Source organism: Dermacentor variabilis, chromosome 1, assembly GCF_050947875.1.
Source record: "Dermacentor variabilis isolate Ectoservices chromosome 1, ASM5094787v1, whole genome shotgun sequence".
Lineage (NCBI taxonomy): Eukaryota > Metazoa > Arthropoda > Arachnida > Ixodida > Ixodidae > Dermacentor > Dermacentor variabilis.
In genome coordinates, this window is record NC_134568.1 from 114,731,510 (window position 1) to 114,751,129 (window position 19,620).

Sequence of the window (19,620 nt, forward strand, 5' to 3'; positions counted from 1 at the left end):
AGTCCCATTATGTGACGTCCGTAAATTTCTACACGACACTGGATTTTTACATAAAATATAGATTAACAAAGCCTTTTCCTTCATAAACTTGATTTCAAAACACCTCGTGTTTGGCGCAGCATAGCCTCAGCCGCTTTTGCGCCATTAAACCCCATTTAACTAACTAACTAACTTATGCAGTTTCCTCTCATGCTTTATTTCCACTATAACCAACATAATGTCACAGTTTTGCTTCAATGTTATGTTTTATCATGATGTGAAGTATTAAAAACCATTTAAAAGATTTTCACATTTTCAAATAGCAGCTATTCGAACTAGAGGACAAACTGAATAAGACAATATTCGATTCTTTAGTCAAAGGTTTTCAATATTTGCACATCCTCGCCCTCTTTTTGGCACTATTCTATAATGACACCATTTAACACTGCACCAGTGTAATAGCGGTGCAGTGGCACTCAGGCAAATGCTGTGCAACAAAAACGATTTAATGACATCGCATAAGGTTACTATGTTTCTCATACACTAGCATGGCTTTGTTTTGTTCATTTTCTTCTATTTTCTTTCTGAAATAGTAGCCTACTTCTTCGTGTATAAAAGGTGTGAATTCCTGGAGAGTGTTCTTGGTATGCTGAAGGCTTAAATACCCATCTCAAAAGTTTGTTTCAAATTGTTTTCTTGCTTTACAGCCCTGCTCCAAATGCTAGAAAATCCTGGCTGCGCCTCTCGCTGGCTGAATGACTCGGACACAGCACCTATTCTAAGCCAGATCTTCCGTATCTACCATGCTGAGAAACACTCGGTGCAACTTGCGAGGCCCTTAGTGACGTGAGCATGGCTACTGAGTGTAATAATGGAATGTAACGAGGAATAAATTAATGTGCAAACAGGGATATGTAGGGAGATGTACTAAAGCAACATATATAGCAGTTAAGGATATGCCATATTTTTTCGATTATAAGGCCGTCACAAATATAAGGCAAGGGTGCAGTTGGGGGGGACCCAAAAAAAAAAACAACTTAAATATGCACACTTACATAAAGTAATGTAGAGTACCTGACGAATTATTCAGACTCAGTAGGGTTGCCCGAAATACTGAATTGGAAGCTCCCGGAATAATCAGTGCAGGTTATATATCAACTTTGCCTCTCACTGCTGTGAAGGCACGCCAAAGGCCAAATTCGCACTGCTTTAAAGTCACACCTCAAGGGTGAAATTGGCCTACTATAACCGGCAGCCCGTCTTTAATGTTTTATTTTTCTAATTCTCAGTGCGGGCTATTTTGAAAATATTGTGCTGCCTCACCTGCCAAGGCTTATTAAAATAAGTTACTACAATTTGTGCTGCCGTCTAAAATCTGAATGGCCCAAAATGTGGTGCTGCTACCGCCATATTGAAATAGTAACTGGATCTATTAGCATCGCACATAAGGTGGGGGATGACTTCGAGGGTAGGGATTCTGGAAAAAACCTTGCCTTACATATAAATAAATATGATTATTTCAATCTTATGTTTTTATGATAGCGTAGAGTGCATTGAGTTCGCATATCTCTAAAATGGGCAATTGAAGACATGGCTTACAGATAGAAGTGACCACTAACATCAGGAAAAAGTGTGAAGAAATTTTTATTATTTATATCATCATAAATTATGACCATCAATACAGATTGAGAGTGTTTACTACTATGTTATTCAAGGCCATATTATAAAAGTATTGATCACTGAAAGTTGCCTTTGTTTCTCTGTGCCCATCTCTTGTACTAAATTGCACTTTCTAGCACTCTATCTTGCTTGCATGATTGCTAAGGTGTTTGATTGTTTGCTGCAGCGTAGGCTGCAGTTGCTTGTGATGACATTTTCCGCCTTTTATGTGTAGAAAAGCTATATTTCCTGCTTTACAATAAACAATCGGGTCTAATGAGTAATGAATTACAGGAGGTAAAAAAGCTTCAGTGTGTGTTAATTTTATGATGTTATGTTCAAGTAAATATAACCGCATCAGAAAACCTGTGCATAGATGCACTCGGTGCATGGCAAACCAGGTAGTATATTTAATAGCTTTACAGTGACATTGATTGACGCTAAACATACTCGAGTGTTGCAGACAGAATTGCGTTTCAAATTTCTAATAAGCATAGATGAACATGGGGCTGCTTACACTAAGCATTTCTCCCATGGTAGCCCGTAAACAGAAGTTTCATGCAATTGCATGATAGTGCATACGGTGCTGCGCAGGAAGTTATTGTGACAGAAGATTGGAACTTCTGTGAAACGTTTTACCTTTATTATTGGCAAACCTACTACATGAGTACCGCAGCACCATCAGGGTAGGGTCTTTGCCAAGAAACATGGACCCAAACCTACACACAGCCAGGCGGAATGCTAGGTGTAAGAGTTGTCGGACGATCCTACCGCTGTCAACCAGATGTAGGAGTCGTCGGACGACCTCGCCGCTGCCACAATTTGAAGGAGTTGAAGGTTGTAGAGAGGAACTCGGTGAACAGGATTTATTTACATTATTTACATCTTAAACAAGACATACATCGACAATCTAGCGTGACTCCCATATGGAGCCCGCAAGACTAACATACAGCAAACAGCTTACGAGCACACAGCTCACGAGTACATTTCTAGCATGACAACGAGCACTCAGCTCCCGACGACGAGCACGCACTAGCAGCCGACAATCGCTGCTTATATCCTCTCCGCTCGACGTCATAGTTCGACGTCATTGAAGATGACCCACCCTTTTAGAGGAGGCGGGCTCACATACACGTGTTGCACAGGTTTCAGTGCCGCACACACACACAGGTGTAAAGGTCCGGAGCCGACGTCAGAGGGGCTTCGTAGAACTCTACTCCTTCCCGGGTGGCACGCCGTGTAGCACGCCGGGTAGCACATTCCTGAGCTGACCCCGCGCCATGTGGCTGCCGGTTATTCGCAGTTCTCTGAAGTGCGCCCAGTCCGGTTGGATTGGAACACGTGCAGCGGGCTGAAATAGCTGGCACGTTGTCACCCCGTATGGCCATTCCTAACAGCTCCTCCATGGCCCGGAAAATCTCGCCTGGCCAGTGCTGGCAACCGCTGGGCAGGAAGAGAATGGCTGGCGAGCAAGACGATGGCTTTGCTCTCTGCAACCCCTGTGTACTTGGAATGCCTTCAACCATCTCACAACAACTGGCACAGAAGAGTCGATCCCGGCAACACAATACCGCTCAGCGTTCAAACGCCCGGAATTAGCTGTTAACCCACCAGGCTTCCTATCAAAATTTCAATGCACGTCACTCAACTGGGAATCCCAAATTTTGGCCCAAAATTTCGGGCCGCCAAAGCGAGCGTTCACGTTCCTCTTGAGTTCGACCAAACCTGACTGTCGTGCTGCACAAGAGCAAAGGTTTACGCAGAACTAAACCGAAGGCTCTCAAATACCAATACCCAAACATAACTTAAGCAGCCTAACTTCGCGAACAGCCTGTTCTTATCCTATCACAGTGGCGTACTTATCTCATGTATTGCTGCCACTGAACCATCTGGCCAACTCCACAGGTATGTGAATACAATCGTGCTAGCTTTATTGTCTCTATTCCAAACGCGTACTTGCGGCGCTTACTTACATTTGTTCCTTTAATCCACACAGGACACGTTCCTTAAACAAACAACCAAACTTGCGTAACTTACGCAACACAGAGGAACCTTTGAACAAATGTGTCTTTTACTAACCAGCCCTACGCACGCGTACTAGAGAAGTCAGAATACGGCTGCCCTTGACACACACGAGTAACCCAGTCATAAATCGTCTGCTTCCCTCCGTCCACACAGGACACGCACTAATGGACCTAAGAGCTCTTCTCAGTGCAAATTACGCACTCACTGAAAACCTACGCAGTTAACCTTAGCAAATGAAAAAAACGCTTATAAAAAAAAGAAGGTTAACTAAAACACATGCGCGCTATGATAGGCCTCTCCCCAATAACCTTGACATTCCGGTTACTCACACACAAAAAAAGAAAGCCTATCTACTTGTTAATAAACACCTCGAGATACTACATGTTTACAAAAAACCGCGTCTTTGAAATCTCGAGCTTCTCAAACAAAAACATAAACAAAGCTCATACCTTACATTTTGAAAGAAACTCAATCTCAAATCGCGAAAATTATCCGATGCTAAAAAAATAAAACAAAACACGTTTCACACCTACGAAAGCTCTGTTGGCCTCCTGTTTCAAACGTTTTTGACTGACTCATACTTTTGAGCCGTACTTGAGGTGGTCGCGGTCCGAAAGCTACTCTGGCTACCGAGGAACAACAAAAGGGCTGACTCACTATCAGCTCCCCTAAGACGTTACAGTCCCCTGCCAATTTGCGTCCTGGCGCCCCGCTTTCATCACGGCCTCGATTGACCGCGTCGCTACTCCCCACCTGGTCTCGTTTTGCCACCTTGCGCTTCTTTTTACTACATTCTGAGCTTCGAAAAGAACGACGGAACGACGAGGAATTTAACTGCCCCATGCCCTTTGTCCGCGTACGTGCAGAACATGCTTCTCGGTCTCCTTTTGACCGGTGGCTAAAACGTGCTTGATGCGCACACGTCGTCCGTGACGACCGCACCTTTCTTTTCTCCACACCCTGCCTTTTCGCACCTGTCACCGTCTTGGGCTTCGCTACATTAGCCACCGCATTCTGATCTTTTCGGCGCTTCTTTTTGCGGCGCTTTCTCCTCGAACTCGATTTCATGCCGTCATCTCGCGCCTTGTGCTGGCCGTTAAACATCTCATCGGCCCGGATCGGTCTCTTACCCGCACAGTCTGAATGATCCTTAACTAAATCATTCCTCTCTTGGCTACCTAGACTGGCGGAGAGCCGCACCGATCCCTGAACAATGCAGTTGTTCTCTCGTGAGCTACAGAGCTCGACATCCCGAGAACTACTCTCAACTGCATCGTCCAGCTGGCACTTCTCTTCGGCACGGAGATCTGACTCGACATGGGTGCTCGTGTCTGTCAAGTCCGTAGTATTCTGTACCTCGCTAACGACCTCGCTACCATGAGATGCGACGCGCATGCACGGTAACTGTGCCAATTTGTTCGCAGCTGGCCTAGCTGTCTCTACAGTCCTCTGTTGGCACAGCACCTCATCGCTCTCACTCTGGCCTTTAACGGCCTCTGCTGCCACTAAGGCATCGTTAGCTGCTAGCACTTTGAGTTCACCTGTGAACATGCTGCTACTCTCACAGGTACTACTACTTGCCTCGGCTTTCGACTGAAATCTGCTCTCTTCTTCCCACTTTCGCTGCGTCCAGCCTACAGATTTCTCAAGCCGCTATTGACTTCGTTCGTTTAACTGCTGCAAATTTTGTATCTCTTTGTTCGCTGCTGCCGTTTCTTTTTCAACCTCTTGCCGTTTTTGCTCACGCTCTTGGCATTTTCGCTCGCGCTCTTGACGTTCTTGCCTAATCGATTCCTGTTCCTGTCTTTTGCTTAGAATTCGTTTACCTAGATATTCGATTAACTTCAAATCATTGCCACTTTGCAGAATGGCCTTACGAATTTCTGATTCCGTCAAGTCCTTCTCTACATCTACCTCGAGCTCTTCACACAGCCACAACAGGTCAGCTCCCGTCAAACACATTAGGACCATGGTCACTACTTTAAGCTTTGGCTCTGCTGTCACACAATACTTGTTGCGTTACCCACGCAAATCAAAATACAAGTAAAAGGTCCCTAGCAAATCAAATTCCAAAACACAGAGAAATTGAAGCCTGGTAAATCTTACAGCCAAAACCAAACGCTTACCCACTGAAGCAGCACCATATTATCAGTCCTTCTCCGCCGTATCCAGTTAGTTGCAAGAGGTGGTCAATCCCAAGTCGCCTCCAACTTGATCAGGATACCGGTCGGTCACCATGTGCCAACGTCCGTCGGCTGCCGTTGCTGTCTCCCGAGTCGTAGGCCGATTTACGAGCCGTAGGCCGATCTCACCACTGCCATTCAGTTATTAGATTCGTCGGACGATCCTACCGCTGTCAACCAGATGTAGGAGTCATCGGACGACCTTGCCGCTGCCACCATTTGAAGGAGTTGAAGGTCGTAGAGAGGAACTCTGTGAACAGGATTTATTTACATTATTTACATCTTAGACAAGACATACATCGACAGTCTAGCGTGACTCCCATATGGAGCCCGCAAGACTAACATACAGCAAACAGCTTACGAGCACACAGCTCACGAGTACATTTCTAGCATGACAACGAGCACTCAGCTCCCGACGACGAGCACGCACTAGCAGCCGACAATCGCTGCTTATATCCTCTCCGCTTGACGCCATAGTTCGACGTCATTGAAGACGACCCGCCCTTTTGGAGGAGGCGGGCTCACATACACGTGTTGCACAGGTTTCAGTGCCACACACACACACAGGTCTAAAGGTCCGGAGCCGACGTCAGAGGGGCTTCGTAGAACTCTACTCCGTCCCGGGTGGCACGCCGGGTAGCACATTCCTGAGCTGACCCCGCGCCACGTGGCTGCCGGTTATTCGCAGTTCTCTGAAGTGCGCTCCGTCCGGTTGGATGGGAACACATGCAGCGGGCTGAAATAGCTGGCACGTTGTCACCCCGCACGGCCATTCCTAACATAGGGCAAGATATGTAGAGCAATATCTAGCAACCAAGGCGAACACGGTATATACGGGCACCGCGGTGTATCCTCGGAAACGAGGAACAACAGAGCAAAAAGTCGTCGCAACAGTAATTGGCTCGGACTATGAGGAGATCACTTGCGCGTCGGTACGGGACTGTACGGTAACTGAGGGAGAAGAAATGGCTGCTGCTCTAGCGGCCAATCAAATCCCTTACAATACTACAATATTACAAAATCCCTTACAATATTAACGGATTCTAAGGAAGCATGCCATAACTACATCAGTGGCAGAATTGGTCAAAAGGCGCTCCAAATCTTCGTCCGTGCTGGCCAACACAAAAGACGAGTTAGACACAACATTTTCTGGATACCGGGACACACTGAAATTGGGGACAACCAGAGGGCCGATAGGACTGCTTGCGAGCATACTAACCGAGCGGACCTAAATGGAGACCACGAGGGCTTCATGACAGTGATCCCGACGTACTCCGAAATACTAAATTATCATAGAGGAACGAGGGCCCCATAACATGCTTAATCAACAAGAGGCAGTTTTCTGGTGGAAGCTGCAAACAGGAACCTTCCCAAATCTACACATACTAAGCAAAATGTTCCCAAACCAATACAGGGACATATGCCCATGGTCTAGCGCAAAACCCTCCCTTTATCATATCACGTGGTAATGCAGCAAAAACAAAACATTCCACAATATCGAAAATCCGAGTGTGGAGCAGTGGGAGAGTGTGCTCTCCAACAGGGGCTGGTACACCATGCCCGACAAGCTGCCACGCTCAGTGGTGCCCTGGAATAGGGGTGCCAACCCTGCAAGACAGGAGTCACCATCGACAAGAAGAAGATGGAAGCACTCGGTCTGACCGCTGAATGACTCTAATTTAGAGCAATAAAGTGTATCCTATCCTATCCTATCATTCAACAACTTTACAGCCACTTACTTTTACTTGTATGAAGCTTTCTACCTCTGGGTAAGCTTACCCACACATAAGATGCTTCTTGCAAGCAGCCCCAAGTGTAAAAAATATTGCAGCTGTGTTTTACTGCTTCCAACTTCATTTCTACATAGATTATTCCTTGTTTCAATTTCTCTTTCTGTTTTATTTAACTGTGTGCTCATGTATGTGGCATAATTTTTTGGCTGATACCCCATGGCCCTATACGACCTGTCACCACTCTAAAACGAAGGAAATGATCCGTGCATACGATACAGTTATGTCATTCTTGCAGCTTATTTCAAAAATACCTCAGCTGAAGGAGGGAACATACTATTGCAAACTAATATATGTTGCCATGGATAATGATTATGACAACAAATGTCACAATGTTTATATACATTATTCTCAAGCAAGAAAAAGTACATGCAGGCATTGTGTGCAGCACTCATTGCCAATGTGTGCAGTAATGCATTCATGATGCCAGGAGCTGCAATCAGTGTGATGTTAGTGATGTTATTGTTGTCAAGGTAGAAGCATTTGGCAATTATTTCTGCTGTCAGCATCTCACAATAGAGCCTCTATTTGAGGAAAGCAATAACCACATAATTTTCTTTCCTTTTTGCTACGTTTTAATGTGTTCCTGATGTACGAGCTTAGCACTAAATGTGCAGTTCCATAAAGGGGCAAAGAATTTATCTTTACACAGCTGCATAGTAGGATTCACTGTCTTGTTTTTGCAAAAGCTCTACTTTTCTCTATATTGACCCAAGATACAATTGCGCTTGATGAGCAAGGGTTGTCAAAAACAGTAGTGCTGTGAGGAAGCAGATAAAATGTTTTATGAACAGCTCTGTGGAAAAGAGCAGCCGCATTCTTATTAAGGACACTGAAGTGGATTGTTAAGTTATGCTGGATCACTAAATTACACTTCTAGAATGCCATGAACATCACTCTTACCATGAGCAGAGTCTTTGTAAACCAAAAGAGAGACAAGCTAAAGATAGTCCTATGAATTTCTCGTGCTAGTTTCTCGTGATTTTGTGAGACAGTATCTGCTCAGAATTAGTTAATTGATATGTAAGGATTACGTTGTAGTTAAAGAATCAACGCACTTATCTTTGAGAACATTTTCTGAATAAAACCGGCTCCAAACATGAAAAAATTTGCTTCGAAATTCGGGATGTAATATGAAATAATTTCATTTCCTCTAGTAATAAGCAACCTTTTTTTCTGCCAGAAAAATGCAAATTGAGTGTTAGAAGAAATTCTTTACCAGACTATTAAACTAACTTAGCATTGATAATTAGTGTCCCTTTAAATACAGTCTGTGAGACCAAACTAAAGTTAATGCAAAGAAAAGAAAATGGGACTTCATGTCTTCTATAAGTACAAACTTATATACATTCACATGCGTGGTCACTGGTCAGCATCATATAGGTCTTAATGCTGTCAACACGAGGCGAGCCTTGCAATATGAATAATTGTCCTGGTGGCCTCGTCAACCTCTTTATTCTACGTAAAGAATCGGTACCATAATTATTGTGTGTTCTGAAGGAGCAATCATTCAGACTAGATGAGTCCAGGGATTTGTAAAAGTTTCAAATTCAAGTAGGAGTTGTTCGAATTGGCATGCCCATGTATGTCAATATAATTGTCCCAGTGTCAAATTCAAGTAGGAGTTGTTCAAATTGGCATGCCCATGTATGTCAATATAATTGTCCCAGTGAAGGCAGAAATTCTCAGGAGCTTAGTAACCTCATTGCATTCGTGTGTGTGTGCTTGTGTAGGTAACAAGTATTGTGCACAAAAAACAGGCCATGAAAAATGAAATGCCCAGATCACCTTAACTATGGCAGATCAACTTGAAAAATAGTGCTTAAGTTTTTCCCCAAAATTATGACAAATATATTATGTGGAAGCTTTTAAAGGGGCTTTGCAACATCTTTTGAATGTGGTAAATAAACTTGCCTAGTCAGTCGTTAGACTTGCTATCTTGAATATCTGAGACAATTATTATTCTGCGACTTGCTATCTTGAATATCTGAGACATTTATTATTCTGCGCATGCAGCAGGGAACATACAATTTCACTCAGAAAGTGCCTGCTCATTGCTTGCAACTTCATGGAATCTGTATAACTTTTTGTGCATATTCCTACACACTTTTGAAAACGATGGCCACTTGCTAGGTTTCTTGTGATGTCACTTCCAAGGAGCACCTCCAGCAAAAGCAGAGAAATCTCACGACTGCAAGTGTGGTGGCGCCATATGGTGGCATAGAAAAACGCCGCTTTATTGACACTATGGTCTCACAAGATTGGGCAACATGATAAAGGGTCACACCGCATGATCTTGAGGTTATGCAGACACTAATGGGTACAATAGTGGGTATAACATCGCGGAACGGCAACTGTAGTAGCAACAGCCCACTTTTGAGTGCAGTTCAAGCGACAAAAAAGTTTAGGAATATTGGATTTCTGAACCAAATTAGGTCAGCGCAGAAGCTGCGAGCTCTCTTGTATTCTTTGCAGTTGATGCAGCCATCGCTCCTGGCAGAGGCATGCAGTGTTGTCACGTCACTGAAGCACCCAGTGAAATTTAGCCACTAGAAGCTCACACTTGTAGGATGCTCTAAGAAGTCATCAAATATCTATAAAACCAATGTGATGCACCTGAGCATTGATATACAAGCAAGGGGAGCATATATGTTGGTGCACCCTAAAGCAACATGAATCCAAGGCAATGGCAAGTGCGTGTCATCTGCAGCAACACAGCTCAAGAGAATGCTGATTTCTCTGCAGCGGAATCGTGGTACCATCTGATACTGCACGGCGTGTTTTGCTGTGTTCTTCCATAGAGGTGACAGATGGCACCTCTGTTTTATTGCAATGACATCGTGAGCTGCCTGTTTGTAACCATGGGCCTTCATCCCTTGATATCGAGAATCATTCTCAAGAAGAGCACTGAGGTAATTCCCAAACTTTGATGCCGAGGTGATATAAAGCATAACGAAAGTCTACAACACCATTCACTTCCCGTGAAAGACACAAAGGGGTTGGAAACAGCTACCCATTCGACCTGAAGCAGGCAGGTCTGGGCAGGCCTAGGCAGGCCAGGTGCTGCCATGCCAAGCAGTGACATAATTTTCATTTCATCCATGCAACGGAAGTCTGTAGGAGACCTCTACATAAATCGATTCTGCGGTAAAAAGGAAGGAAAGGCTGCAAGGGCGTGGCATCAGCAGTGTTTGATTGCTGATTAACTCCAGTCATACAATGTGCATTCAAAATGATTTTGTTAAAAAATAATTTGCGAGAAGGTGCTTTTTAATAAGAACACACTTCGCACCTTTCAAGAAAGGTGTTGCACGGCCCCTTTAAAAGAAAAGCATTTTCACTGTACCAGTGGTGAATACTGCCATTCCTAGTTTTGTTATAATTGATGGCAAACTAAAATCTAGTTCAGCTAGCCTACTTCCTTCATGTAGAATGTCAGTATGACTAATTAGTAACTATCAATGTATGATGTCTCATTATTTACACTAATTGAATAACTGAAAAAGAATGAGGCCATGTAACATGGGTATACTGCCCATTAAAAACCATCAAGTGATAGAAACAGTATGGCAAATGCTGTCTGCAGCATATCTTCTAGTCTCTCTTATGTACTTTTGAGCGTTAAGCACTATTTGTTATAATTAAGCTGCTATTTATTACTGATTGCTGTGTACATTTAATGTTTACTATCTGCATTTGCTTGAGTCATGTGAGAATCGCCAGAATGTTCACACAAAATGTTCATGTAAGTCAAATGGAGAGCCCTACAAGTAATATGTCCAGTTGAATCCTTGTTTCTGTACTTCATGTGCCCCCTCTTTTAAGGGCACCTGGTGCATAATTGCTGCTTTTTCATGGCCGTGTAGTTGGTCTTGTATGCACCACTGCTGGCACACTTATAGTATACCATGTACTTCTTTTTTTTAGTTCAGACATATTTTATTTTTTTATCTCCCACAGCAACTAACGCTGTTCCACCTATTTAGCTACATTTTTTGGGGCAGACGAAACTTGCCTCAAGCAAAAGTCATTGTGCCCAGGTGGCTAATAAAAAATTCACTAAATAAATTTTAATTATTCACTTTAGGGGCACATATTTGAATTGCGAAATTGAAGCCAAGCTGTAGTGGAGTCTTGTTTGCATAGGAAGAGTTGTAAAAATAACACCACTTTCCAGATATGCAGCCTTAAAGTGTACTACGAAACATATTGGCATTCCAGTTAAGTTTCCCACAAACATGCATCAAGCAGTTTGGGATAACTTTAACTGGAACACTGACACACCTTTAGGGGATCTTGGGGAAAGGCACCACAAAAATGGGGCTAGCTTTAGGGTTTCTGCTAAACGGACATGACTTCACTACAACTTGGCTGCAATATCACAATCAAAATGTGTTTTAAATTGAATAATTAAATTAACTACCATATATTTAATTAGTCATCATATTGTGTTCAGGTAATCTACCTGAACAGAGCAAATTGTGCAACATGCTCCGTGCAATTTAAAAACAGTTGTTCGAAGTAAGGAAAAACACCTTGTAGTGGTGCAGAAGTCATTCATACTTTTTACTTCAAACAGCAGCTGGTAAGGAGTTGATCATGTTCTTTTGGGGGTTCTTTTCACACTTTGCATGAAGCACAGCACAACGTAACGGAAGAAAGATATGTGAGAGCTGTTATACCCAGAATTGAACGAATGACCTTGTGGTTTCCAGCTCAGCATTGTGAGTACTACAGCACTGCCACTTTGCCCAAGTGAACAGATAATATACTTCATTTTGCAGTGACGTATGTTGACAGTTTTTCTGTCAGGCTCATATTGTGCACCATATTGCAGTGCTTGCAGTGCAGTGCTTGCAGCGCTGGGGAATATGCACTGCGACACAGTCTTCCTTTGTTCCACTGCCATTTGCATTGTGCTGTGTGTGCCATTTGCAAAATTTGCAGGTTTGTGAAGATAACGCGTAAGAAAATATGCACCAGAAGACATACTTATTAAAGGTACCCTAAAGGGAAACACTAAATCAGTTTGGACTGACAAAGTATTCTTTGAAAACTACTTTCATTAATTTCATGATAACAGGTTGATTTCTATGCAGAAAATAAAGGCCAAACTTCTGGTTTTTTTTTTTTCTATTTCAAGTCAGTCATCAGAGCAATGTCGCAGATTTCAAAATATTTTTGTGTATTTGGGCCATTGTAGTGCAGTAGTTGGCTCTTTTAGACTACTGTCAACTGCCTTTATAACGAAGCGCATGGGACCTCCAAAATTGCTCGTTATGCAGGTAGAGCACCGTGCCACCTGCAATAGAGAAGCTTAAGCATGTTAAGCAAAATAAAACCTTTGTTTAACACGAATTGAAGAGCTGCTTAGTAAAACGAGTTGCAAATTTTCTTATGCACGCTTGGTTCGAAAGAACGTGTGACGACGGCACCGCACTCACATCATGTTCCACAATAAAACCGAGGAGTGATGCAAGGCACAGCTGCAGAGCCTTGAATGTCGTTATTGCCTCCCTTGTCAAAATTGGTTCTCAGCAGGCTCTTTATCACCACTGCATTCGCCTTTTTCCTGTCCAGGATGGTTTCGATAATGTCGTCGGTTGCCAGTTTCGAGCGTGCCATCGTGTGTGTTTGTCATGGAGTACTAGGAGCCCGGACACTTTGCGATCATTGCTTTGCCGATTGATGCTCTCCTTATGCGCACTGCAGCTGTGGAGAGCAGCAGTGGCGCCGCTACATGCGTTGGATGTAAATTAACAAATCAACCATCAGACACACCTAAATTCCTTTGTTGCACAGGTAATTTTATTGTAGTAGTCATTTCTGTAGAAGCGTTCAGAGTACATACGAAATATGTATATGAAAGAATACATATGAAAGTTTGGCCAGGATGTTCATGCACGTCCAATATAAAAGGGAACGCTTCATCTGTCTTGAAACAGTGATTCTTGAAACTGAGCAAGTCAGATCCTCCGTCACTACTATCTTTTATGTCGTTCACCTGTTAAAGAATCCCTGTCATGCAACTTTTTCTCATCACGAGCATACACAAGGAAAATTACCAGCTTTGAGTGCAAACTCAGTGTTTCCTTTCATGTTGGCGAACCATGTATGTAGTCCCTCATTATACAGATCACTTTGTTGTAAAGGCATTTGTTTTAGACCCATTTAACTGGACAAGGTAGTCCATTTTACCAGTAAAAATTATCTAGGCGCGATTAGGCGCTGCCAAAATGTATGATGTCATAGTGAGCTAATGTGAAAACATTAAAACGACGCCGCAACTCATCATTCATTTTTGGGTCTTTTCTTCCTTACCAATCCTCCTCTCATGGTAAGAGTGACTTTTTTGGTATTGTAGAAGGGTAATTTGCTTATGCAGCTCAACTTATTCTTTCTCTTTAGTGTCAGTTTAAAGGGGTCCTGAATGACTTTTTATGGAAGCCGTGAAATGCATTTGAAGTTAAAATAGACTATTTCAGCAATACACTGCCACAAAAGGTACTTCAATGCATTCAGCAAAAGTGGAGTTATTGGCATTCAGAGATCACCTATGATCCCCTTCGCGGTGCTCCCACTCCTTCTTCAATGCCTTGCACTGCGAAGGCTATGGCAGAGTGGGACATGCCCACAACACTCCGCCTACTGAACGTCACTGTAGCATGCAGTTAAAATTTGATTTTGGGTGTCCACGTAGACACTACTGTTTCGGATTTTGGTGCCTACAACGCGCCAAATGTGGTTGTCCTAAGCATGTCACAATGTGCTCAGTGAGCAGACTCGTCGCGGCACCCCGCGGTGGGCACAGTATCTACACTACATAGCAGGCCACAGCTACATGCAACTGTAGTGCGTAGGCAGTGTTTGCATTGTGCACGACAGGGCTCGAGTGCACACACTCTCATATGCTCCTGTATGGCCATGCTACATGGTGCGGACCGACTTGTCCTGCACCAGCTTGACCGACAGATGGTAGCCACATCCAACTTGTGCATTTTGAAGCACCGTCAATAGCTCAATACGAAGCGAAGTCTGTCAAGGTGTCTAGCCAGGAGCAGCCAGGAGTGAGCATGCACTGGCAAACATGCATGTGGTCTGACCTTAAGTTTCGCATGGTTCGAGGCTAGTTGAGTGTTCACAACTGATCGAAATTAGCAAGACCCAATGGCTATGACACCAATGAACAGTCTGGCCAAAGCTTAGTTCCTACGTTGCAGCCGAGCATGAGCAGACAATAATTGGCTTCTTCCTGAAGTACATAATTCTTATTAGGCAGTTATAGTATAGTGTGCGCAACTATAGCATACACTAAGCAGCACACATTAGTTTTAGTTGCCCTGCAATGTCTTCAGATCTCAGAGGCCATATGCCGTCATTCAGGTTACCTCCCGACTGTAGCAATAGCTGGCGCTGTCATCTCGAATGTTTCGTTAGGCTTCGACTCGTTTGAAACGAGAAGTGATCTCGAAAACTCCACAAGGTCAGTGGCATAGCTAGGTCGTGTGGCACCAGGGGCCCATAGGTCTTCTGTCACCCCCCTCCCCGGGTGTAGCCGGCGGAAAGAGGGGTGTCTTCAGACGTATATGACACCCCCCCCCACCCCCCTCACTGGCCCCTTGCACCCGGGGCCCACGGCCCCCCGGCCCCCTCTGTTGCTACGCCACTGCACAAGGTTATCCATAATACTCTGTCGTCGAAGCAGCCTGGGACTAAACAAAAGCTGTTTACACAGTCATTCGCTATGAACGAAGTGAATTTTACAGAAGCAACGCCAAATTCAATTCGAATCGGGCAGCCAGGACCGCCACCATGTTTTCCGCAAACTACGCAAACCACACAAAGACACTAATGCTAAATCTGAGAAATAGCATGCGTACACTATACGCTATGAGTTGTTTAGCATTCTGTGCAAGCGCAGTAACAGCCCGCTTTTTTATAGCGTAAACAATGGTATAGAGTACGCTAAACTAAAGCTGTCTATTGAAATTCGAAAACAGATTTTCACTTACTTCAGCCTGTTTATTAAACTGTGTCAATAAATATACACAGTAACAGTAGAAAGAAGTGCACTGATCCAAACACCCTTCTTGATTGATGTCGCCTGAAAAGAGTGAGGAGTAAGCTTCTGTTGAAAGAAGAGTGTTTGAGAAAGAGGCGACATGCTCCGCTTGTGAGCTCCACACGCTGCACACGGCTGCAAAATTTGACTGAGATGTTCACAACAGCTTATGCTATCCATGGGTTACATTTTTTCACCAAGCCCGTGGGGTGGTTCAGGACCTTTTTAAAGGTCGCCTCGCAGAAAGGTCACTAACCAGGCATGTCTTGCATGTTCTGCTTGCTGGTAAATGGCACTCGGGACACCTCACATTGGCTACTGCCTAGAAGCTGCATTACGGAGGTGCTTCTTAGCATTGTCCAGCAGTTTCAAAGAGTACTGTGAGGTTCTTTGCAAATGTATAGAGTAACTTGGGGGCTCATAATAGCTGTTTGTAGTAATAAGTCAAACGGTCACAGAATTCTATGGATATATAGGCCTTTAGGGCAGTGTTGATTTTATAGAATATGCACTGTGCAGTGTGTAAACAGTTGCAGTCATTTGCTGAGTGGCATTTAAAGGGGACATGGTACAAGAATGACAACTTCTGCTGTATAGTGTACTTGCTATGTCTGAAGTAAACTTGGAGTATTCACTTGTAGCAGTAATACAAGTGTCTCATTCGATAACTCACACTAGTTTTTCAGAAAGTTGTGGCTTGTGCAAGGCTCTTAAGTGGCAGTGCTTACTTGGAGACTATATTGCTTGAAAATTAAAGGAAGGCTTGCTTTATACCCTAGATTGTCTTATGGGAGCCTATTCTAGGCTACTGTGGAGTTACATTTTCTATATTTCACAGTTTCTTGCAACACCACCACTCTCATTCTTCTGCTTTGGTTGAAGAAATATCCTTTTTTCTGTATACAGGCAACCACACCTAGAAAATTTGAGTCAGCAAAGCATTACCAATGAAATTCTATTCCAGAAGAAAGCCTGAAGTTAGATATATCTTGTGTAATATATAGAAAGAATAGTTTTAATGAATTTGGACTTTGGTGGAAAAGTGCAAAATGATAAAACCTAGTTCAAAGTATCTCAGAAATGTCGCTTTTTGTTATTAGCAATTATGTGCCTTGGACACTGCACTTTTTCAAAGGAATTTGAGTTTTGTTAAATTTATGGTTTAATTCCAGCTGGCTATAGCACAATGCCCTCAGCATATCTGCCAATTCACAATGGTTTATGTGGGCTCACCACTATTGATGCATTACCACTGGTACTATAGCTGAAAACAATCCAATAACTAGCAGTGTGTCCAATTCTTGTCAATTCCAGCCTTAGCATCTGGTATTTGACACTGTTACATGAGCAAAATTATAACCATAACTATTGTTGCAGCTCTAGGAAGCCATATTGCATCACCTTTTCAGATGTGTCTTCAAGTTATTCAAACAGCTCAGCCTTCTTATTGAGCATAGTCAAGATTATTATCCCATTGTTGCTGGAGGTGCCAGTGTTCCACATCTCACACTAACAGCGTTGTAGGAGAGTGATGTGGCAATCACTGGCAACAACCTTGTTCAGGGTGGTCCTGGCTTCTTTTTGGTGCCTATATCGAAGCAGTAGCATCGTCTATGGCAACCTCTTCTGTCAGCCTGTGCTCGCTTCTCACCATGTCTTTCTAGCATGTTATAAGAACTCGGAAACAGCTTTTCTGATAGTGGTTGACTTGCAGTGCTAGGCTTATTCCTCACTTCACAAGCACAAATTGAATGTTGTTGTTGCTGCTACCAGAACTATGCAGATTACACTGGTTGATGAACGAATACAAATTTAGGGATTTTTCAGGGCACCAACGCAGATAAAATTTAGCAAACACAACATTGAGTTGTGAAGGAGCACAAAACTAAAAAATCTGAAAATATGTTTCATGTCAGAAAATAATGATTTCTTGTACCATGACCTCACTTTTGACACATCAGCACATCCATGATAAAACCACAATGATCATTTTGAGACTGGAAGACCAACGGCTGCTTCTGACAGGCTCTCTGCATTGGAATGCTATTATATTATGAAAATTTCCAGTTAAAATAAATATAGCTCCTGTTGAATACACTCTCACTGAGATGATTTGCATGACTGGTAAATGCAAATGATAAATCCATTGTGTACACTAAGGAATAATAGATGATGAAATGTGTGAAATCTTAACTGAAGAAATAATATATAATAATAAATGCTGCATGATGATCTGAAATTACATTGAAACACCTGGTGGATCCAGAGAGTACCTAGATGGATGGCCCCTCATTAAGTTTTTCCATCGCACTTACTAAATGTTATACTGGATCTTGGAGCCAAATATTTAACATAATTGGACCTTTTGTTTGAGAGAACATGGGTCCACTCTATTCTACAATTCCTCATGTCTTATGAAGGCTTTCTATGCAATCTTTCATTCTGCATTGATTTAGAGTTGTGCTTACAAAATTCACCACTTCATTAAGTGCAACAATAAACTTGTATGGTGCGCAAAGTTAAGTCTGTGTCTGCAAGTCTAAAGTATTGGTAGCTCTGTAGAAAATGTCTAGCGATGGTATTCATGAATAGTGGTGGGCATATGTGGATCACATGCTTGGACTCATGTTGCCAACTACAAGCAACATGTTTTGGCTGAATGTGCACTTAACTCTTGGGAAACTGTCTCCTGATTTTTACTTCTCTCGTGTTGCAGTTTAGTGCAGAGCTATTTTGTTCCTGGAAAAGTATATTTTGTTTGTGTTCGCTGCTGATCTGTCTGGATATTTCAACTTTTCCAACACCAGCTTTCATTCAGCGAGTTTCACATTACGAATGCGCATTATTGATGTTGTAAATTAATCATGCTCAAGGCATGATTTAATTATGCGCAATGTGTATGTTAGTATCTTCACAGTATCTGTTACTGTTGAACTTGCCTTAAATATCCAGGTGAACAATTGTGCAGAAGCTGCCAACTTCATACAAGATGTTATGCTTTGGAAGAAGTGCTTTGTGTTGAATGTTAAGCACCTTCTTCAACTCTTGGGAACATTGTGCTGCCTGTAGGAAATCGCATTTTCTGAGTAGCAAGACATGCTTACAGAATAGTGTGCTACTTCGTGATATATGACTTGAAAACTGAGCTTTTCACATTTATGAAGCAATTTTTGACAACTTTCAACTAATCTAAAGACATTCAGGTATTCCTTCTGGTGACTAAACACTAGAGTAGCTGAGAGTGACTGTATAAATAAGGATGTAAAAAAAAAAGACAAGCAATTTCAAATAAAATATTATCCCAATCTTTCAATTTTGTTTACTTCTTGGATGCACTGGTAAAGCATGCTCCCACCAGCCACACATTCAGCATGTACCCGAAGCCAACCCACTCGGGTAGATACCTTGGTTTCAAGTCAGTTCATCCGACAGCCCACAAATGCTCAGTGGTTCGTGCGGTAGTTGAACGAGCCCTTCGCACCTGTTCTGATGCAAGCAGCCTGCAAGAGGAGCTTCGGATCATTGAAGGGGACATAACAAGAAACGAGTACCCCAAGCATTTTATTCAGAGGACAACCTAGTTACTGATGAGTACAGACAAACAAGCCATGGACGCTTCAGCAGCGAGAGAGAAGCACACTGTTGTCTCGTATATTTGAGGTGTACGCAAAGCCCTACCTCATGTTTTTAAGAAACACAGTGTACAAATCGCGCATGTGCCAGCAAGCAAGCTTAAAGGTCACTTGATGAACATGAAGGATCCTCTCCCTCAGGCACATTTTTCTACCATGGTATACAAGATTCCGTGCACCGTTTGTGAATCAATGTATATTGGCGAAAGTGGAAATTACTGCAGGCATCTCAAAGAGCACAAGAATGATGTTGCCAAAACCACACAGTGACGAATGCCCTCACAGAGCAT

At 43.0% G+C, this 19,620-nt stretch overlaps 1 protein-coding gene across 1 annotated transcript in view; it reads left to right on the plus strand.

Moving 5' to 3' along the window:
- The window catches only part of Kpc2 (Kip1 ubiquitination-promoting complex subunit 2), a 75,862-nt gene extending 56,851 nt beyond the window's left edge, over positions 1–19,011 (plus strand). The window contains exon 10 of the mRNA XM_075693597.1: positions 687–19,011. Within this exon, the coding sequence (XP_075549712.1) occupies positions 687–829 (143 nt within the window). The 3' untranslated portion in view covers positions 830–19,011. The remainder of the gene's footprint in view (positions 1–686) is intronic.
- The last annotated feature ends 609 nt before the right edge of the window (positions 19,012–19,620 follow it).